General features: G+C 39.5%; 1 protein-coding gene across 2 annotated transcripts in view; it reads left to right on the forward strand.

The window, feature by feature from the left end:
* The window catches only part of LOC126191052 (uncharacterized), a 145,166-nt gene that overhangs the window by 37,659 nt on the left and 83,197 nt on the right, over positions 1 to 24,310 (forward strand). The window contains exon 2 of one of the 2 annotated variants that reach the window (XM_049931765.1): positions 11,295 to 11,541. In XM_049931765.1, coding sequence (XP_049787722.1) covers positions 11,305 to 11,541 — 237 coding nt within the window. In that variant the 5' untranslated portion in view covers positions 11,295 to 11,304. Of the gene's footprint in view, positions 1 to 11,294; positions 11,542 to 20,636; positions 20,779 to 24,310 lie in introns of those variants that run through there. The other variant, XM_049931766.1, reaches the window with a different exon arrangement.

Below are 24,310 nucleotides of genomic sequence, written 5' to 3' on the forward strand. Positions count from 1 at the left end.
CACTGACTCCGAAAGCAAAATTTTGCCAACTGGTGTGACTAAAAACCCTAAGAGCTTTTGGTCTTACTTAAAATCTGTAAGCAGATCAAAATCGTCTATTCAGTCACTCGGGTGCCATGCTTGGCACTTAAATGTATGATGATGGAGAGAAGGCTGAAATACCAAATTTGGTCTTCTGAAATTGTTTCACGACAGAATGTTTCATGACAGAAGGCTGTAAGTATGGTCCCCTAAGATGCTACAAGACTGATCCCCGGTGACTTGCAGTGAAGGGAAGCTCCCCTTAACATCATGCAGATTTAAAAGAAACAATGTTGTGCAATGATTAACTTCTTATTAAATGAAAATTACTAGTAGTGCGCTAATTGAGCATGAAAGTTAGGGTACCACACCTCTAATGGATATATTAATGATGGGACTCGTCAAACTACAAAGGACGGTAGAGTCACTATAAAAATTTGGTTTGTTGCCATAAGGTATCAAATGATTTTTCCGCTGAATGAAGTTTATAAACTTTTAATAAGTGGACAAAAGGTTACAGTTATAAACCGTAGCCTTGTGACAGATGGTGGACACATGAAGCATAATATGAAACTATATCATGGATACGGTCAATGACTACTTAAATGGTTGGCAATTTAAAGCAAGAACCCTGAAAAAGTAAACATGAACACCAATAAGATTTGTCAAAGCGCATGATATGTTGTAGCTAGCTGGCTGTGAATGTTAAAAATGTGCAATTAAATCCTCATGCAAATTACTAGTCTTGAGTCCCCCGTGTCTTGGTGATTACATTAATGGCTCATTGTAACCGCTCTTAAACGGTGCAAGTGCAGGAGATGGCTCTGATAGTGGCTTTAAATTCTGAGTCCAGCTGTACTTGGCTCTAAGTTGGAGACGTCTGTATCTCCCGCAAATAATTCTTCAGTGTCCCGAAAGCAAGCATACCCTCTGATGTCCCTGTAGCAAGCAATTGTTTTCTGACTTTACTGTACGAAACTCAGCTGGTTCTGCCAGTATAAGAATTTCGCCAGTTGCAGCAGATCTTGTGAATTCTGAGCAGTAGTAATTTTATAACAAAGTTTAGCAAATTCCTACTCTCACGAATTTCTCCTGTCAAAGCAGCTATAGCACTATTGATGCCCGAGCTGCCACCTTCCTGTGCATGCTGAGGAGTGGGCGCTTGTCGGTTTGGGGCCTCTGGGCACTGGCTTTTGCTCATGGTGGGCAGTGCCTATGAGTGGGGCCCTCATTTGGAGTAGGTGGCATAGTGTTGGATATCTGGCATTATGAAAAGACTGATGTTATCAGTTAGTGGCCATCAGGCTTTGACAGTCCCTTCAGACTGACCTCGATTCAGTACAGATTTGTTATAATCCTAGGAACTTACCCTCCTGGGTTTCATTGTGGGGTGAATGCTGGTTTGTCCTTTCTGCTAAGCCAGTGTTGTGTGTGGAGGATATAGAAAACATATTTCCATTTGGTGAATGACAAGGACAGCAACTCCAAACCATTTCAGGGTGTCGCTCTCTTGCAAACAGATTTTTGATGTACCAGTTACTGTAACATCCCACAAGGACCTAAATATGCTGCAGGGCTTAATTTTTCATTGTAACCTAACACTGCATACGTAACAACAACACACACAATTGGAGGAGCAAGGAACCCCATTTTTTTATGTATTTATTCATGTGCCCTGTTGAAAATGTGCAGTATTTAGCTGGATCCCCTTCATATGTTGCCTACATCAAGGCATGCCAGATAATGAGCTCAACACCAGGGTATTCATTCTCACTTATGAGACAAATTCGCTTCCAGATTTGCCACAGTGATGGAAAACTATATTTCTGTGATGCAGTGTTTTTAAATGTCAGCATTTTGGACATATATCTCCCTGGCATACACATGATCCATTTTGCGGAGACTGGCTGGTCACTGTGAAAGTTCACCATCTGCACTACCACCTGTCTTTGTCAAATGCAAGAATGACCACTTACTGTGATTCCCAGACTGTGCTACTATAATTAAAAAACACAAAATGCAGTGACTGAAGGTCTCCGATCACCTCATATTTTGAACATTGGAAAAAATACAATCACTTATATCCTGTTTCCATGGAGTTGGGTTCTGCCACTATGTGATCAAGTTATCAGCAGTACCTGGTGTATTTACTCCTCTACATTGACCTCTCGTAGTTACAAGAATAAATTAGACCAGGAGGGTGATAGTAGGGCCTCTTCTCTCGTGGTTCCTACAGCGCTATCTTTGGGAACCACTCCTCCCCTCCCCCCACCTGGCTGTAGAAACAGCACCCTCCTTCACCATATAACAGTGACAGGGCTCCCTTTTGGGAAGCCTTTTCTTGGAAACCTACAGACCAGCCACCCGAGATTTGATGCCAAACAATGGCTGAAGCAGTGACTGACTGAGGGACACAGGGCTGTGCACTCCTCAACCACTAAAACCAGTGACAGGAAAAGAAGAAATCTTTGGAGAAGGCTATTCTATTGACTCATGAAGCACTAGGTCTCCCCATACCATCAGACTCTGGACTGACATTCGCTGATGTTGATAATTCCGCTTCAGTGACGGTGATCCTGGGGTCTGACCTGCCCTCACAGCCCATTCATACCTAACCAGGACTCCTTTAAAAGAATAATTTAATTGATCTGCACTGGACATTACTGTCATCTTCCAGAACTGCAACTAATTTCCTTCTGTCTGCTGCCTGTGTTGCTCCCCAAGATACACATTTCACTGATGACTATTCTCTAACTCTTCAAGGTTACTTTGAATCTTTCTTTCAGAACCATAGTGGTCCTGAGAGAGCATGTGGAAGGGTCTAGACACTGATCTGTACAGATGTCGTCAATGAGTGGATTCCTCTCCATACCACGTAGCAATAGCAGTGCAAGTATGGACAACCCCAGTGATTACCATTTGTAATGCTTGTTTATCCCCAGACTGGGCAATTCCTTACTTGAGATGTCCACTTTAATCAAACAACTACTCTGTTCTCCTCCCAGCCTGTCTGTTTCTTTGTAATAGGGGATTTCAACGTGCACCACCACCTGTGGGGAAGTACATCGCCTTGTACCTTCCCTTGATTCATTTGCCACATTTTTATATATTTTTTCTTTTATCAGTTAAATTGAGCATCTCCTGTGTTAGCCAGCAATTTCTACTAGGCCTTGTCATTTTACTTATTAGATCCTCTGCTGTCTTCACAATATCATCTCTTAGAGCTACCAGTTCATCTTTTTCTGTATTCACTTCCAGTGTTTCAATCAAATGTTTCCTAATGCTCCCTCTGAAACTCTCAATAATCTCTGGTTCTTTCAACTTATCTAGGTTCCATCGAGTTAATTTCCTATATTTTGCTGTTTTTAAGTTAACTTGCAGTTTGTGAACAATAAATTATGGTCAGAGTCCACATCAGCCCTTGGAAAAGACTTTCAGTTTAAAATGTTTGTTTGAAATCTGTGCCTTGTCGTTTTATAAACAATCTGCAACCTTCCATTGTCACCAGGTCTCTTCCACATATATAACCTTCTTTCATGATTCTTAAACTAAGTGTTAGCAACACGATAGGTCCATCAAAAAATTGCTATGCTGCAGGCGTGATTTCAAAATTCTTTACAGTTGCTAACACTTCCTCTAGAGCAGTATTTACTAGTTTGTCTCTGCACATTCTACCTTATGGAGCGCATACGTATTTATTAAATGTCACACTCATTTATCAAAGAATTGTTTAAAAGTCACATTTTTGCACTTGAATAGACATTCACACATCAGACCTTTAATATCAGCTGCCTTTGAAACATATGACTGATTTGATTCCTTGTGACAGTGAAAGGTTGGAAAGAGTTTGGAATTTATAATACAAAGAGAGCACACAATCAATTTCCAGTAATTCTGTTTCATTTCCTTAGAAACCACATGAAATGTGGGTCATTAGCAGTCTGAAAAGGTCACTGCTGAGCAACATTGATGATATTACTAGCCTGAAAGTGAAACTGCAGGCATTTTCAGTATGAGACCCAATCCTAATTTTTCAGATGAAGTAGTTTGAATGGTGTAGGCAGTTGCTCTGCTGATGTGATGAGCCTCTGTACAATGGGCAGCTGTTGTGCAGCATGCTTCACTTGGTGTTCCAGGGTTTCTCATAGTTGAAGCATACTGCTGTGCTCACTGCAGTGTTTGAAGCTGCAGCTGTTGCTGCCACAGTTTCAGGAATTCCAGATCCATGTTAACTAAAGCTTGGTATTCTGCTCAGCCATGTGCAACAAGTTAGTCCTCTTTGCCAATGTAATTTCTGCTGTTGGTGTAGCAAAAGTAATTTATTGCACTGCTTGTCACACAACACAAATGCACCAATAGTTTGTAAAACCAGTCTTTGCACTTTCATCCTATGTTTTTTTTATTTTTCCAGTCTTTGATCACAATATCAATTCTTTATACGATGACCGGTTTGAGTCCGTGATGACCATCCTCAGATCTACAATATACAATATACCTATTGAACAGTGTGTCTTTCAACATAATACAGCAATACGTATCACAATATACTATCATACAGCCAGGGAAATACATAGGTAAAATATGGTAGAACGTACCTTTTTTTATACCATGTCCTAAAGTGATAAGGCCGTAATGGCATTGTCAAAACATATAAATATAATCAGCACAGCATCGTCACATATATCTAAAATAAAGTGTAGAATAGGCCACATCGTCCACACAGTCATTACTGCAACTGGCTACTGAAGTACAGTAGCTACCAGAAATCTGTTTGCCTACATTCTCCCTAGATGTAGCTACTGTGGGCTTAGGTGTAGTCATCATTCATGTAAAAAAAAAAAAAAAAATCTGATACAAACACATAAGGTAAAATACATGTAGCAGACTTTTAAAATTGATAACTATCATGGAAACCAATTGTGATACATTAAAAGACGAATACAGTTACCCATATAAAATTATTAAACGGAAATATATGAAGAGAACAGGACTGATCCTTTTTTTTATGGTGATTATATGGTCAACAATTAATATACATAATACATTGCCTTAGCAACCTATAAATTGCCTATATGAAAGCTAAAATGTCTATATGAAAGCTGAAAAAAGGACAGATCAATGATCAGCTTCCTCTGTTGGGTCGGCCCCCAGGCTGTTATGTAGGCGTGCACCGTTCTTAAGAACTTAACCGCTAGAGGGCTTTACATACAACGTGATACGTCTCCCACAGAAAACTTTTAGACAACATATTAACATTCAATAAATAAAATTATTTAGTCTGGCTATACATTCCATGAATAGGTAGGACATAATCAGTTACAGGATTAGAGCTACTAATGTATGTAAGTAAGGCAAATGCGTACTGTTCTCAACCTGAATCATCAAGTAAGGCTAGGTATAAATACGTGAGGCATTATTTGGTTATTGTAGTACGTTATCAAACAAAGCAAAGTAGGCGTTGGGCACAAAATCGCTTTGTCCATTGAGGACCCTAGTGGGCTCATGCTTTTCGGCTTTGTAAATCTCCAACTCCTCCGACAAGTCGAGAGCGCGACCCTTCTCTGCCCTATGCAGAATACGCATATAACTCTCGATATTGCATATAGTGTGGCCGGTTTCTACCAAATGCATTCCCAATGCAGTTTTGTTATGTGCCTGCAAATGCTCCTTGAATATAATTTTAAAAGAATGGCCAGTCTGACCAAATTAAAATTTGTCACAATTACTACAAACGGTCTTGTAAACCCCAGAACCGTCAAATTTATCAGAATCTTTACTCAAACTATGTTTTACACGGAGTTTCAGAGTGTTGTTAACTTGAAAACCACATCTAACCTTACATTTATTCAAACACTTTTCTGTTTGTTGGGACATTTTTCCGCAAAATTTCATTGGAATAGCTTTCAGGTTTTCTTTATTCTTTCTTTTTCTAGATGATTGTGGGTCTACCTACTATTTACTTTCTGTTTTTCTATCCTATTGTATGGATGCATAACATCTTTAGCTGAGAAACCGTTGGCTACTGCAATTTGCCTTAATATACTAAGTTCTTGGCGTATTTCATCGTCGGCCAATGATAATCTAAAAAGTCAGTGGATCAGAGAGGTGAAGAAGGCCCTTTTATGAGAAAAGGGTCGCACTCTCGACTTGTTGGAGATTTACAAAGCCAAAAAACATGAGCCCACTAGGGTACTCAATGGACAAAGCAATTTTGTGCCCAATGCCTACTTTGCGTTGTTCGATAATGTACTACAATAACCAAATAATGCCTCACATATTTATACCTAGCCTTACTTGATGATTCATGTTGAGAACAGTACGCATTTGCCTTACTTCCATACATTAGTCACTCTAATCCTGTAACTGATTATGTCCTACCTACTCATGGAATGTATAGCCAGACTAAATAATTTTATTTATTGACTGTTAATACATTGTATAATTGTTTTCTGTGGGAGACATATCACGTTGTATGTAAAGCCCTCTAGTGGTTAAATTCTTAAGATTGGTGCGCGCCTACATAACAGCATGGCGGCCGACTCAACAGAGGACGCTAATCATTGATCTGTCCTTTTGTCAGTTGTCATATACACATTTTAGCTTTCATAGGCAATTTATAGGTTGCTACAGGTAATGTATTATGTATATTAATTGTTGACCTTATATTCACCATTCTCTTCATATATTTCCGTTTAATAATTTTATATGAGTAACTATTCATCTTTTAATGTATCAAACTTGGTTTCCATGATAGTTATCAATTTTAGAAGTCTGCTACATGTATTTTACCTTATGTGTTTGTATCAGATTATGGTTTTTTTTCCCCCCATAAGTGATGACTACATCTAAGCCCACAGTAGCGACATCTAGGGAGAATGTAGGCAAACAGGTTTCTGGTAGCTACTGTACTTCAGTAGCCAGTTGCAATAATGACTGTGTGGACGATGTGGCCTATTCTACACCTTATTTTAGATATATGTGACGTTGCCATTATGGCCCTATCACTTTAGGACATTGTGTAAAAAAGGTACGGTTTACCGTATTTTATCTATGCATTTTCCTGGCTGTATGATAGTATATTGTGATATGTATTGCTGTATTGTGTTGAAAGACACACTGCTCACTAGGTGTATGTATTTGTATATTGTAGACCTGAGGATGGTCATTACGGACTGAAACTGGTCATCGTCTAAAGAATTGATATTGTGATCAAAGACTGGAAAAATAAAAAAAAACATTTGATAGTATTGGATCACTGTTTGTATACATGACCATGTTGCCGTTGGTGAAACTTTCATCCTAATCGTAATTGGTAGTAATAGTGTGTGTGTGTGTGTGTGTGTGTGTGTGCGCGCGCGCGCGCGCACGCGCCTTGACATCGTTCATGGCTTCAACTACAGTGTTAAATCTTTGTCTTTAAATAGGTAAACCGATAGCCTGAGAATCAATGACACAAGCTGCACCAACCGGCCAGAGATGGCACAGGAAGCAGACACATGGGCAGAAGCACTGCAATCATTTGGTTATTACAAGTCATCGCTCAGCAAAGTACAAGCACTTCTGACTGTGCAGTGTTTTGCTATCAACTATCACTACCACCATGCTCCACTACAAATGACTGTGACTTTGGCATGCGCGCACATGCCAAAGTCACAGTCATTTGTAGTGGAGCATGGTGGTAGTGATAGTTGATAGCAAAACACTGCACAGTCAGAAGTGCTTGTACTTTGCTGAGCGATGACTTGTAATAACCAAATGATTGCAGTGCTTCTGCCCATGTGTCTGCTTCCTGTGCCATCTCTGGCCGGTTGGTGCAGCTTGTGTCATTGATTCTCAGGCTATCGGTTTACCTATTTAAAGACAAAGATTTAACACTGTAGTTGAAGCCATGAACGATGGCGGTCAAGTTTAGGCTTGTTTGACGCACCTAAGCTTCGTATTGTCTGCCAACCAATGAGTGTTCAGTAGTGTCCTGAGCACTCTGTTGTGAGTGCTGTAGTTAATGAGAGCTTTAAACGTGACCATAGCATATTGTTCAGTGAATTTCGATTCCACTTGTTGTTAGTTACATGCTGGTTGTGGTGGTAAGTGATAAATTCTGATTAAGCAAGTGAGAGACATAATTTGCAGGATATATGCTTTCTTCAAGCAGAAAGAACGAGCATACGCATACTGCAACTGTCACTTGAAATCGTCAACAGTGCAGTCCCCATCCATCTGTGCCTTGACATTGCAAACTGCCATTGTTCGTGGATCGGACTATAATAACTCTGGGGTTGCTGCACAGTATATAGATTTAGCATTTATGTTTAATGTGACAGAGTTGTTTCTCCTCTTTAAGTTGAAGTTCGTGCTTTTTGTTTTTGTATGTTCAGTGTGAATTTATTAAATACTCTCAAATTTTAAATATCATTGAGCATTTCATTTGGCTTTTCTTGTAGCAGTTTTAGTGTTTCATCAGTGACTATGATGTTGCTTTCACCACAAAGAGATTTTTTCATAATATCTTATGTTATCTGGAAAATTGCATATTATTGGTCCTTGTGTTCTACGCTATAGAAGCAGCATGTTAATATGTGGTGGATCTGTTACTTTATCATCATCTGATCTGTAGGTTTCTAAATAAAGCACCTTGTTTTTCAAGCATGACCTAAACTACTCATAAATTGGTTCTCCTATACATTGTGCTCCTGGTTCAGTAGCCCCCCTCCCCCGTTTTCTTCTTTCTTTCTTTTTTTTCTTCTCTTTTCTCTCCAACAGTGTTAAAAGTATTAACTGGTCTAGAACTGTACCTGTAACAGTCACCCTAGTCAAGAGCTTCAGGCACCACTTTTGAAAACTGTAGTTCTGCTGTTTTGGAAACCAAACTGTTCTTTGTTGAGGAGTTGTTTATTTTAGTATGGTTTCTGTACACAATATATTCACTATGTTGAGAAGGCGTGCTAAAAGCTGCTTCTGTAAAAGAAACATACGAACAGAATTAATTATTTTCTTCCCCAGTTTTCCATTTTGTATACACCATGTCAGTCACTGGGGGAAAGCTCTGGTCTTCACAATTATTATTTTGTGGTTAGTTGCTGGAAATGCTCATACAATAACATTTACTCGTGTCACACATTTATAGCATTAAACTGAAGTTAGCAAGCAGTGCATTAATATTGTTTCTTGTAAAGATATTTTAATGTGTCATATATGTATTCAGATACTTATATTTATTTTTCAGGTCAAAAACTGTCTCGGTTGGGAAATTATTTAATGCCAATCATTTCACCTTTTTGGGGCATCATCAGATTGCCTACAAAAACAAGAAAACCAATCAATTAGATACAAGTGGAGGGAAAGGGCATGGTCCTATCTTGCACAGTTACGCAGACAACATGCATTGAAAGCAATAAAAACTTAAATAAAAGTAGCTTGATATGTGACCAATCAGTCATAAAACCTCATATAATGTAAAATAGACCCCAAGGTAACAGGATATATAATCCGTCCATCACAAAACATCTAAACCATGAAGTGGACCTAGTGAAATGAGAGAAATAGCCAGAATAACACTGAGAAAGTACAAATATGTGGCAGTAAAGTTTTCCTAGGTTACTGTATGTTGCCTTGAGGACACAAGCCAGCCCTGCCGTGGCAGTACAAGATAGAGCCAAGCTTACAGATCTGCGGTACGAACCGCACATGGCAAAATATTTGTACTGATGCGCACACAAACATTACTATGAAAAATTGAGATACGGGTGCTGTGTCTGGTGCGGCAAGAAGTACCCAGGTGGCACGCATGACCGACTTAAGGCATATTTCGAAAAACAAAAGTCCATAAAACTAGTAATATAAGCAAACCAGTGCAGACACATAAAACCCTCAGATGAAATAAAGGTACCCCCATATAAAAAAATAGGTAAAATGATTACATAAAGAACAATGAATCACAATATGTCATTAGAACTCAGTCACTCAGAGCAAAACAGCTAAATTTTGGGGTACAGTCGTAGTGTAAGTATTCTAAATCAATAAAACTTCAAGATACCGGGAACAGGGGCAATGTTAAGCATTGCAAACAAAGAGACGGAAAAATTCTTAGTCCTTAAAACAATGAATCATAGATATACATAGAGGGAAACATTCCACGTGGGAAAAATATATCTAAAAACAAAGATGATGTGACTTACCGAACGAAAGCGCTGGCAGGTCGATAGACACACAAACATACACACAAAATTCAAGCTTTCGCAACCAATGGTTGCTTCATCGGGGGAAAAGGGAAGGAGAGGGAAAGACGAAAGGATGTGGGTTTTAAGGGAGAGGGTAAGGAGTCATTCCAATCCCGGGAGTGGAAAGACTTACCTTAGGGGGGAAAAAAGGACAGGTATACACTCACGCACACACACACATGTTATGGTTTGGAAGTGGGTTACGTATTATTGTGTATATACAGGCGGGATAAAATTGTATAGTAGATTACGGTAGTTATGGTTTGGAAGTGCAGCAACTTTCGGAACACTGGTAACATTGTATCATAATATCTTTGATTACTGCTAATTAGTTGATCGTTCAGCAATCTATCTTTGCCAACGTCCGAGAGGTTTAGCGATTTCCAGCTCCTCTAGTTGATTCAATTTCTTCCCCTTCTGAGCGAGACGTAGTATCCTCAGGTTTTCTAGTGTGGAGAACTGGTGCTCGCTGTACTTTAGATGCTCACGAAATGCAAAATTTTGTTTAATCTTACTTTCCTTAGTTACCAAGTGATCCCTGAACCTGGTCTTGAACCTTCTGCTATTCTGGCCTATGTATGACTTTCCACAATTGCTACAGTCCAATTTATATACGTCCGATCCTCTGTACCTATCTCACTGGGGGCATTCATTGTGAATATAATTACGTTGAAGTTTATTACTAGTAGCGTAAACAAGATGCAAATCCTGATTTTTAAACAGTTTAGCTAAATCATAAGAAATGCATTGCTGTAAACGACGTGTACAGTCCTGCAATATTTTTAAGCTGTATAAAGAAAAACTTCAGTAGTAGACCATAGAGGTCTTCCTGTCTCATGGTTTTCAAGGACCAGACTTGTGAGGATCCTGTTCGTGGGGAACCAGCAGTTTAGCAGTGATACAGTTGAAGGGCTCTGTAATATTGGAAAACAGATCTAGGGAGCATTTACTCAGCAGCTGCAGAATAAAATTACACAAGCAGAAATCTGATGATCATTATTTTTAGTTAGTTTATTGCATGTTACACATTTCATGTACTTGATCATATGTTTTCAGGCCTACAAAGATGGTAAGAAGGAAATCTGAACCAAGTAGAGGTGGTCCATATGGCGCTAGCACCAGTTCACCACAGAGTACCCAAAAAAGAGGAGTAATAACACGTAGTCGGCACCAACACATTCCTCAAAGAGAAGTAGAGGCACACAGACAGCCCCACAGCGATCCTGAGAATGAAGTACAAACACCTGAAAAACGGTTCTCCAGAAGCAGCCTCTTGCTGCAGGGTTCAGAAAGTTCAACTCATGTAAGTGTAACTTACGTTTTTGTTTTGTGAAATAGTTGTGTGTACGTTAAGGCTGCAATATCAGACTTGACTCTTCTTAGGAGTGCAACTTATAACATTATCTGGGAAGAATGTGTGTTGGTAGACTATTAATTTTTAAAGCAAGCAGTAGACCCGTAATCTGATGCGGGTTGTGGACTTTAGTATCATTGGTGCTACTGAAATAACTTCTTAAATGAGCAATTTTTATAGTAAAGATTTTTGTGCTACCTACAACAGCTCTGTGCTGTCAGATGCTGGTATGTTAGAGGAAGTCTAACAATCCAAAGAATATGCATGAAGTGTGAACTAAATCCCTTATTTGACATTGATAAATATTACTTTTCCCAATCCTGTAACATTGTAGCCTACTGAAACAAAAGGATTTCTTTTGCTCTGTCCGTTATGGATTCATTTTCAGACGTTTGAGAATGATCCAATAAAGGATGAACATGAAATATTTACTCAGGAAGTAATCTGGGCTAGGTCGTGGTCCATGATTAATGTGGTATTTTTGAAATTAGTTTACTTAAAGTTATGTACACTCGAGACATTGTATGAAGGTTTCTGTCCCTCACCCACTAAAACAAATGCATCCCCCCCCCCCCTTTCCCACCACACACACAATGCATCAGCAACAGTCCTGGAATCCATCTACAGACATGTATTTGAGATTTGTCCTCCTTGAACAGCGACTGCTGCTTCAGAAAAATTCTCGAGGTGGTCTGACTTGGCATGAGGAAAAGGAGACAGTAATATGAGACAATGTTTGGGTATCTGGATTATAAAGAGTGACTGACAAAACTATCATTAGTGAGAAACTTTTGGAGCATCTGCTGCACTAAGTTATGTTGGGGGGGGGGGGGGGGGGAAGTTGTCCAAAGCAGGCTTTTCCTTCCCTAGCTTTTTGAGAACTTACTAAAAAGAAATTCTAGTATCGTAATAAGTTGACCATAACAGTGGGTCAGAGACCAATCTACTGTCAGAGAGATACAACATTCTACCAGTCTGGAAACTTCACCGAAATCATATGGCATGACCATCTTGGATATGGCACAACAATCTTATTGCTGTTGTCATATGAACCTATTCACGTCACGCCATATGACTAGCACTATGAAAACTAAATGTGGGTTGTTTGGTGAACTGTTTCTTTGTACCTGGTGATTTGCAAAGTGAAGGGGGGACCAAGGAATGATTTCTAAGGAATAGTCAGTCACGGTTCGCTTTGGTTGCAGTCTGTCTCATTCCCTGGAATAGTCATTCACCATTCACCATGGCCAGTCTTGTTCTTCATTATATTTCCTCCGTTCCTTAATACTGCCTCAGTCTCATTTGGCTAGTCTCATTCTTTTTCCTCATTCCAGTTCCATTGCTCCTAGATCAGTACTGAGTTATCGTCATTTTTTTCACTGTGTTCGTCTGTTATTGTTCTGTTTCAGACTGTGTTCAAAATGCTGACCTCTGATTTTATATGTATTCTATTCAGTGCCCATGACCATTTATTTATAACTTTTTATAATTATGTAACTCACATAAAATTAAGTTGTATGTCATACATATTTTTTTTTGTGGAACAAACTGAGAAATCTGTTAACACAATTTTTAAATTGTAGTGGAAGAAAGGTTACATAAAATTTGCGGTTTTCACATTCCTCTCAAAAATAAAATGTGGCACCTCGGGACCCTCTTATTTCCCAAGTTCGGCCTTTTTTTTTTTTTTTTTTTTTTTTTTCCCTCCTCTATTTTGGTTTCATTGCACAAAAAATGAGTTGTGAGTGATTTCGGCTCGGTAATAAAATGGAAAGAGCTATCTGTCTCCCCATTTAAAGAATGTTAGAATTGCATTAAACAGTATTTATTTTGACACCTATCTCAGCCAGATAATTTAGGATTTTTGGTTTAGTAACTAGGTGTAGAACATTGACATACTCATTTTCATGCCGGTGTGAAGAATATAGTATAAGGGACTTGTCACTCAAATCAAACATGTTTAAAGACACCATCATTTTATCATTTCATTTATAATTACTGGGTTTCGATCAGATCCTATTTCAATCCTTTTATATTTTCATTTGTTGGTTGTACTTCTCGAATCAGTGTAGTTTCCACGTATGATTCTGTATCTATCTACATTTATACTCCGCAAGCCACCCAATGGTGTGTGGCGGAGGGCACTTTACGTGCCACTGTCATTACCTCCCTTTCCTGTTCCAGTCGCGTATGGTTCGCGGGAAGAACGACTGTCTGAAGGCCTCTGTGCGCACTCTAATCTCTCTAATTTTACATTCGTGATCTCCTCGGGAGGTATAAGTAGGGGGAAGCAATATATTCGATACCTCATCCAGAAACGCACCCTCTCGAAACCTGGCGAGCAAGCTACACCACGATGCAGAGCGCCTCTCTTGCAGAGTCTGCCACTTGAGTTTGTTAGACATCTCCGTAACGCTATCACGGTTACCAAATAACCCTGTGACGAAACGCGCCGCTCTTCTTTGAATGTTCTCTATCTCCTCCGTCAACCCGATCTGGTACGGATCCCACACTGATGAGCAATACTCAAGTATAGGTCGAACGAGTGTTTTGTAAGCCACCTCCTTTGTTGATGGACTACATTTTCTAAGGACTCTCCCAATGAATCTCAACCTGGTACCCGCCTTACCAACAATTAATTTTATATGATCATTCCACTTCAAATCGTTCCGCACGCATACTCCCAGATATTTTACAGAAGTAACTGCTACCAGTGTTTGTTCCGCTATCATATAATCATACAATAAAGGATCCTTCTTTCTATGTATTCGCAATACATTACATTTGTCTATGTTAAGGGTCAGTTGCCACTCCCTGCACCAAGTGCCTATCCGCTGCAGATCTTCCTGCATTTCGCTACAATTTACCAATGCTGCAACTTCTCTGTATACTACAGCATCATCAGCGAAAAGCCGCATTGAACTTCCGACACTATCAACTAGGTCATTTATATATATTGTGAAAAGCAATGGTCCCATAACACTCCGCTGTGGCACACCAGAGGTTACTTTAACGTCTGTAGACGTCTCTCCGTTGATAACAACATGCTGTGTTCTGTTTGCTAAAAACTCTTCAATCCAGCCACACAGCTGGTCTGATATTCCGTAGGCTCTTACTTTGTTTATCAGGCGACAGTGCGGAACTGTATCGAACGCCTTCCGGAAGTCAAGAAAAATAGCATCTACCTGGGAGCCTGTATCTAATATTTTCTGGGTCTCATGAACAAATAAAGCGAGTTGGGCCTCACACGATCGCTGTTTCCGGAATCCATGTTGATTCCTACATAGTAGATTCTGAGTTTCCAAAAACGACATGATATTCGAGCAAAAAACATGTTCTAAAATTCTACAACAGATCGACGTCAGAGATATAGGTCTATAGTTTAGCGCATCTGCTCGACGAACCTTCTTGAAGACTGGGACTACCTGTGCTCTTTTCCAATCATTTGGAACCTTCCGTTCCTCTAGAGACTTGCGGTACACGGCTGTTAGAAGGGGGGCAAGTTCTTTCGCGTACTCTATGTAGAATCGAATTGGTATCCCGTCAGGTCCAGTGGACTTTCCTCTGTTGAGTGATTCCAGTTGCTTTTCTATTCCTTGGACACTTATTTCGATGTCAGCCATTTTTTCGTTTGTGCGAGGATTTAGAGAAGGAACTGCAGTGCGGTCTTCCTCTGTGAAACAGCTTTGGAAAAAGGTGTTTAGTATTTCAGTTTTACGCTTGTCATCCTTTGTTTCAATGCCATCATCATCCCGGAGTGTCTGGATATGCTGTTTCGAGCCACTTACTGATTTAACGTAAGACCAGAACTTCCTAGGATTTTCTGTCAAGTCGGTACATAGAATTTTACTTTCGAATTCACTGAACGCTTCACGCATAGCCCTCCTTACGCTAACTTTGACATCGTTTAGCTTCTGTTTGTCTGAGAGGTTTTGGCTGCGTTCAAACTTGCAGTGAAGCTCTCTTTGCTTTCGCAGTAGTTTCCTAACTTTGTTGTTGTACCACGGTGGGTTTTTCCCGTCCCTCACAGTTTTACTCGGCACGTACCTGTCTAAAACGCATTTTACGATTGCCTTGAACTTTTTCCATAAACATTCAACATTGTCAGTGTCAGAACAGAAATTTTCGTTTTGATCTGTTAGGTAGTCTGAAATCTGCCTTCTATTACTCTTGCTAAACAGATAAACCTTCCGCCCTTTTTTTATATTCCTATTAACTTCCATATTCAGGGATGCTGCAACGGCCTTATGATCACTGATTCCCTGTTCTGCACTTACAGAGTCGAAAAGTTCGGGTCTGTTTGTTACCAGTAGGTCCAAGATGTTGTCTCCACGAGTCGGTTCTCTGTTTAATTGCTCGAGGTAATTTTCGGATAGTGCACTCAGTGTAATGTCACTCGATGCTCTGTCTCTACCACCCGTCCTAAACATCTGAGTGTCCCAGTCTATATCTGGTAAATTGAAATCTCCACCTAAGACTATAACATGCTGAGAAAATTTATGTGAAATGTATTCCAAATTTTCTCTCAGTTGTTGTGCCACTAATGCTGCTGAGTCGGGGGGTCGGTAAAAGGAGCCAATTATTAACCTAGCTCGGATGAAGGCAACAGAACAAGGAACAGGAACCATGAATGATTTTTCATTGTATAACTATGATCAGGATATCACTATCAACGACTTCATACACGACCAGGGTCACAGATTTACGAGGTTTAGCTCATCGGTGCATTGCAATGAATCGTACGCTAATTGCTTGTTAAGGAAGTGACTGTTTGTTCTCTTAGCTCCCAATTGAGAAGTAGAGCCCAATGCATTTTAATCACCTGATCCTTTCCTTGAAGTGAAGTGTTCCAGTTAACTAAATCATTTGAAGCTGTTTCCACAACTAGTTTTTGAAACCGATGTTGTGGTAGCTACAAAGTCTGGTAGTAGACGTCGTAACCAACAGTCAATAGATGAACAAACTACACCTCCCTTTTCTCAGAGCCCAGTGCCTCCTGGTATTTTTGTGCTGTATGGCTTTTTAAGACAGGTATTCCTCCACTTTGTTTGATAGTGTTTCCAAACCTGATATTCAAAGCCTCTGTCGACTTCCAGTGCAAGTGATAGACCTTATAGGTCTCGTGTCTGCCATGACATTACCAACATGCCATAATGCATCTCATTTACATAAGTCATGTCTGGAATTACTATGATAAACACTTACGTAATCGCTGTCCATGCACTGATGCCATGTGTGTTGCCTGCAAAAACCCTGGACACCTATCGTCTATGTGTTATAAGTGTCAACACCAAGGCATGTGACATCCTTAATGTTCCTATTCCTTGTTGTTTATTACAATGACTTGTCCTAAGACTGGATGTTAGTCGTTATTTTGAAGTGAACTTCATTGAAGAATTCATCCACATATGAAAATGTGAAGTCTTACTTAGGTGGTTATCCTTATGTTGACTTTGTTGTCTTCTTTAGAGGCATGATAACATCTGTAGGTCCACTTCTAGTATGGAGAAAATTAGCTGGTGATAGTATTGTGGAAATTAGGTAATTCTTGAAGTATTAAATGAGCACTAAATGAAGTAAAGCAGCTGAACTTTCAAACATTTGTATACTGCAACATAACTTTGTTTAAATACATAACATATAAATATTTAAATGCGAAATAATTAATTTTTATGAACATGGATTTATATGAACATTTCTTTATGGAAACGAAGATACCAATAGCTGGTAGTATTGCAAGATTCCTTATGTGCCATTGGCTTGATTACATTACTTACTTCAGAACATTGTCACACTGGGTCCTGCAGCTGACAGAACTCCAAACAAAGTGATGATCCTATTAACCATCAACATTGAGCAAGTGAAGTTTCAAGTTGGTACTTGAGCTGACTTGTTGCTGATGATAAATGTGGACACACAAAATAGAACTGGCTCACAGCCATTTCAGTGGCCACAAAAAGAAGTGGCATCTTAGTGGCCATAACATTGTGTGAAGAGGCCAACAAAATATACAAGTAAAGTATTGAATATAGAGCATAGACTAATGTTTCTGGTTATAAAGATGGCAGTACCTATTAACATTTTTGGATTTGGTACTGCCACTGCATTTGGTTTTAGAGTTAATGTCCTAATCAATCTGTTATACTCTACCATTCTATGTGGATAAGTTGTATAAACAGTATAATATGAGGAATTATTTGAACTGTCACTCCATTGTGCCACAAAATCTGAGGCACATATATCATTAAAAAAATTTAATTTCTGTTGAGCTCTGCCAGTTCATTATCGAAATACCCCAAGTGATACAAGACTAGGTAGACTACGTGAATTAGATGTCATTGCCGTATTTAGTGGAATCTAAGCCGCACCTAAAATTTGAGACTCTAAATTCAAGGGGAGAGAAAAGTTTTAGGCCGCACCTCCAAATCGAAACAAAGTTGGTCCATTGTAATGTGAGACACAATTTAGGTCAAATGAATGATAAAACAGCTACAGTAGTTTGGTTCGAGTCGTAAGCTTAGCAGTTAAAAGCTTTACCAGGTAGCCATTGCTATGCGTCAGGCGCTCCGTCCGTATTTATTGCTTATTTTTCTTTGATCTGTTAAGTGCCGTCCTCTTTGTTATAGGTGTTTACGTCACTCTAAGCTGAAAATGCATACTGTACTGTGTCATGCATTGTTTGTCGCATTCTGCTAATGAGTGTTTACGGCTTGTCGCCGCTTGTGGCATGGCTTGCTTTTGTGTGCGCTACCGCCGCTTATAATTAAAAAAGAGAGAGAGAGAGAGAGAGAGAGAGAGAGAGAGAGAGAAATTGTCTCATTGGCGAAAGAATGGCAAGAGACTGCTGTTTGTTGTTACTTACACTGCTGCTTTCTTTGATAATGACCAACAAGAACCAAATAATAGGCTGCGTATGATAGAAGATGTTCTAAACAAGAGTTAAGCGAAAATTTTTCTCTGTTTGAAAATCTTTGCAGACGCCTATTTAGTACATTACATTCTGCACAAAAATTAGTCATCTTAGATTTAAAAATCTAGTCATTTGCCGTGCTTCATTTCTGACTGTATCACTGTTAGGCATAAGAATATTACGAATATAAACGTGACATGATATTTATATTCTTCTGCGTTTGCTGTTGTCTCACTCTAATTTTGTAGTTTATTAGGCAGACAGGATTTAAATGAGATAGCAGCAAACACGAAAGAATACATGGCAAAATGTTTATATTCGTATTATTCTTATGGTGAAGAGAATACAGCATGTGATTCACAATTCATAAAAGTTCCTGTTAGCAACCAACTCTTCTCACAGGTAGGAAAAAATTCAGAACCTAGATTTGGCCATATTGATGAACCAAGACCATCTAAAAGATGTATTGTAGGTGGTCTTGTGACAAACATCCCAAACAGTCTTGCCATTCGGATTTTCGTAGTACATTGAAATGCTGAATTTGTATTTGCTTCGTTGGATAATGTATGAAAATGCAGTGGTCGAAACTCGGGGCGGAGAAAAAAAGCTTGTCTTCCACTTTTTTTTTAAATTAAAACTGACGCAGAGGTTTTGGCGCCAGTATTTATCTTTGTGCCTGCAAAGCATGCCTGTGTAGTGCTACATATATTCGACGGCAGAAGTTAGTTGTGGCGGCACCTACCAACATTTTTCAGAACTTCCGCTTACTTTGCACTCGATTCTAAGCCGCAGGCAGTTTTTGGGTTACAAAAACCGGGAAAAAAGTGCGGCTTAGATTTGAGTAAATACGGTATGTCTTTATCAGCTAGCCTGTGGGCAGTGCCCATAGATTTAATTAAAATAACCTAATGGTAGTATCAGAATTTGGAGATTCTAAGACAACCTTTAATGCAAACTGCAAATGAACGTATATACTGTTCTGCGCTCGGGAGACTAAGGTCAAAAGTGACTGGAGTGCTTATTTGATAAGATTGATCTTGAATATGCATACTTACAGCAAATGCAACAGATGTTGGTGCTCAGTACACCTTTTGGTATGTACTCTTATTGCTCAACTTCTGCCATTGATAGTGTGCCAGCCATATTCTAGTATTACTTAGCACAGTTAATAGAAGGTATTCATAACTGCAAGTCATGTGGACAACATTACTGTAAAGGAGACCACACGGGAACTGCAAATTAATATCATTAAATACTATTGTCTCATTTACAGGAAAACTGTTCATGGTGTGCCCTATAAAAGTGCTTTTTTAGCCAATAAATCATATTTTGAGCAAGAGTGGTCTCAAGCCATCTTGAACCACTTGGAAGTTATAATCGAATTACTTTTGCCTAAAAATCCAAAAGAGTTGCTATATTTTATGAACAAATAAAGTATTATGGTGAATTTACATCTAAAGCAACTCAAACTGAAACATACTTCACAAAAATAGCATAAAATTTGAATGATCTGACACTTTCCAGTGTGGTTTTCTTGAACTGAAATAAAATCTCTCTGCCTGGTAAGCTGCACATCATGCATGTTTCAGTATGGTATTAATGCCTTTCTGTCCACTGGCACAGAACATCCAATCATATTTGCATCTGAATCACTGACATGAACTAGTCACAGATGGTACAAAATCCCATCTGCTAATGCAACATAAGCTGTTGATCTCCCTCTTTGATCCCTGTTTATGTCCGTCCTCGTGTTGACTGTCTGCAACTCTGTAATACACTCTGACCCCTGACTAACATACTATTTCTAATCATCCATATGTATGAAGTACATTATTGTCCCACTACCCATCGTACAAATACTGGTGCTCTATCCTGTCTGCCTAAATGGCCAGATGCTGACTCTGATATACAGGATTTTTATAATTGAACTTTCACTATTTGAGAGGATCCCATGAAAAAAGGTTGATTGTAGGACAGTGAGCTTTGTAGAAACATTTGTAATGACATGCAGAAGAGAAGGAATTAACAAACCATTTGAGAGAAACACATTTTAATTTCCACAAGGGAGGGTAATATTTGTTAGTTGCATACACTGATTTCATTCCAGGTTAATGTGGTCATAATATTGACCGTCTGCATCTGCAGCAGCCTGGAACCACACTTAAGAGATTACTGTTGTCCGAAACTATGGTCCATGAATGTTCAGCTGTCATGACACAGGTCATGTATTGCTTGGGCATTGTATATTGCGTCCAGCATTCTCAGCCAAGGTAATGGTAAGTTCAGCAATTTTTGGCGCAGTTGGCTGTTGCTCTCTTTCAGGAACAATCACCAGTTAATTTGAACTTCTTCATCTACATTAATACTCTGCCAGCCACCTGATGGTGTGTGGCAGAGGGTACTTCCAGTATCACTGACTGATACCCCTTTCCCTGTTCCACTCATGAATGGCGTGTTCTTCAATCTCGTTGTGAAAAGAGGACCTGTCAGAGTTCCTTTAATGCTTTCATACTAGTGAAGAGCAGCAGCACTGTTGCTGTTATTTTGATAAAACAGTTTTATGGGTAAAGCCTTGCTTATCTTGTCCGTACCCGTGTTGACTGACAGCAACTGTAATGCACTCTGATGCATGTGTTTAAACCCTTTCATTGCCATACCGGTACCAGCACCTAACAGCAAGTCATGACTCTAGCACTATTAACAATGCAAATCCTGCAGTGCAGTGTCTGAACGTCATTCCTATAAAAAGTTGGGTTCCTGCATGGTGAACAGTTTTTGTCCTCAATTGCTCAAGTAGCGAAAGTGTAATTATAACCACACAGTGTGTTTTCTTCTGGATGTGGCTTTTTTGGAAATTACTCTTGATGAATTTGCCGTAACTGCTTGTGAAGTAGCTGCAGTCACAATGCAGGACCCATTACTTCACCAAGTAGTATTGGCCTTACAGGCTTGGGAGGAGGGGGGGGGGGGGCAATTTCTTAAGGAAGTGATCCAGCAGCTAAGACAGATATTTATTCTTCTCCTTACCTCACTGACTGATTGCTACCAAGGGATTTCTGCCAGTTACTGAGGAGGAAGAATGGTAGCTTGTCATCCCTCCCAAACTCTGCCACAGTATCCATAGGATGCTGCTTTGGGATGTCTCATATGAAATATCAGGTATGCAATTTTGTTTACTGGCTCCTACTAGACAGAGACATTATCTCATTTTACACAAATGAATTTATCTATGCTTTTGAAACATACACTCCAAGTGCACACGCCAATTCCATCTGTGTAAATATGTGATGTAACAAACGCTCGCAGTACGCTATCGACAGACTCGCACATCTGATGTTGAAGTAGTTGATACCTTGTAATGCTCTGGAGTGATGCAGAGGTTAAAATGATTTGGATAAGGTATAATTTGAAAAAAAAAAATAAATAAATAAAATATAGAATTATATAGACATTACCCGTCTGTGTAGAGGGATAAAATCTAATATTGTTGTTGTTGTTGTGGTCTTCAGTCCTGAGACTGGTTTGATGCAGCTCTCCATGCTACTCTATTCTGTGCAAGCTTCTTCATCTCCCAGTATCTACTACAACCTACATCCTTCTGAATCTGCTTAGTGTATTCATCTCTTGGTCTCCCTCTACGATTTTTACCCTCCACACTACCCTCCAATGCTAAATTTGTGATCCCTTGATGCCTCAAAACATGTCCTACCAACCGATCCCTTCTTCTAGTCAAGTTGTGCCACAAACTTCTCTTCTCCCCAATCCTATTCAATACCTCCTCATTAGTTACGTGATCTACCCACCTTATCTTCAGCATTCTTCTGTAGCACCACATTTCGAAAGCTTCTATTCTCTTCTTGTCCAAACTAGTTATCGTCCATGTTTCACTTCCATACATGGCTACACTCCATACAAATACTTTCAGAAACGACTTCCTGACACTTAAATCTATACCCGATGTTAACAAATTCCTCTTCTTGAGAAACGCTTTCCTTGCCATTGCCAGTCTACATTTTATATCCTCTCTACTTCGACCATCATCGGTTATTTTACTCCCTAAATAGCAAAACTCCTTTACTACTTTAAGTGTCTCATTTCCTAATCTAATTCCCTCAGCATCACCCGACTTAATTTGACTACATTCCATTATCCTCGTTTTGCTTTTGTTGATGTTCATCTTATATCGTCCTTTCAAGACACTGTCCATTCCGTTCAACTGCTCTTCCAAGTCCTTTGCTGTCTCTGACAGAATTACAATGTCATCGGCGAACCTCAAAGTTTTTACTTCTTCTCCATGAATTTTAATACCTACTCCAAATTTTTCTTTTGTTTCCTTTACTGCTTGCTCAATATACAGATTGAATAACATCGGGGAGAGGCTACAACCCTGTCTTACACCTTTCCCAACCACTGCTTCCCTTTCATGCCCCTCGACTCTTATAACTGCCATCTGGTTTCTGTACAAACTGTAAATAGCCTTTCGCTCTCTGTATTTTACCCCTGCCACCTTCAGAATTTGAAAGAGAGTATTCCAGTTAACATTGTCAAAAGCTTTCTCTAAGTCTACAAATGCTAGAAACGTAGGTTTGCCTTTTCTTAATCTTTCTTCTAAGATAAGTCGTAAGGTCAGTATTGCCTCACGTGTTCCAACATTTCTACGGAATCCAAACTGATCTTCCCCGAGGTCGGCTTCTACCAGTTTTTCCATTCGTCTGTAAAGAATTTGCGTTAGTATTTTGCAGCTGTGACTTATTAAACTGATAGTTCGGTAATTTTCACATCTGTCAACACCTGCTTTCTTTGGGATTGGAATTATTATATTCTTCTTGAAGTCTGAGGGTATTTCGCCTGTCTCATACATCGTGCTCACCAGATGGTAGAGTTTTGTCATGACTGGCTCTCCCGAGGCCATCAGTAGTTCAAATGGAATGTTGTCTACCCCCGGGGCCTTGTTTCGACTCAGGTCTTTCAGTGCTCTGTCAAACTCTTCACGCAGTATCTTATCTCCCATTTCGTCTTCATCTACATCCTCTTCCATTTCCATAATATTGTCCTCAAGTACATCGCCCTTGTATAAACCCTCTATATACTCCTTCCACCTTTCTGCCTTCCCTTCTTTGCTTAGAACTGGGTTTCCATCTGAGCTCTTGATGTTCATACAAGTGGTTCTCTTATCTCCAAAGGTCTCTTTAATTTTCCTGTAGGCAGTATCTATCTTACCCCTAGTGAGACAAGCCTCTACATCTTTACATTTGTCCTCTAGCCATCCCTGCTTAGCCATTTTGCACTTCCTGTCGATATCATTTTTGAGACGTTTGTATTCCTTTTTGCCTGCTTCATTTACTGCATTTTTATATTTTCTCCTTTCATTAATTAAATTCAATATTTCTTCTGTTACCCAAGGATTTCTATTAGCCCTCGTCTTTTTACCTACTTGATCCTCTGCTGCCTTCACTACTTCATCCCTCAGAGCTACCCATTCTTCTTCTACTGTATTTCTTTCCCCCATTCCTGTCAATTGTTCCCTTATGCTCTCCCTGAAACTCTCTACAACCTCTGGTTCTTTCAGTTTATCCAGGTCCCATCTCTTTAAATTCCCACCCTTTTGCAGTTTCTTCAGTTTCAATCTGCAGTTCATAACCAATAGATTGTGGTCAGAATCCACATCTGCCCCAGGAAATGTCTTACAATTTGAAACCTGGTTCCTAAATCTCTGTCTTACCATTATATAATCTATCTGATACCTGATACCTGATACCCCCCCATGAACCATGGACCTTGCCGTTGGTGGGGAGGCTTGCGTGCCTC

Source organism: Schistocerca cancellata, chromosome 6, assembly GCF_023864275.1.
Source record: "Schistocerca cancellata isolate TAMUIC-IGC-003103 chromosome 6, iqSchCanc2.1, whole genome shotgun sequence".
Classification (NCBI taxonomy): domain Eukaryota; kingdom Metazoa; phylum Arthropoda; class Insecta; order Orthoptera; family Acrididae; genus Schistocerca; species Schistocerca cancellata.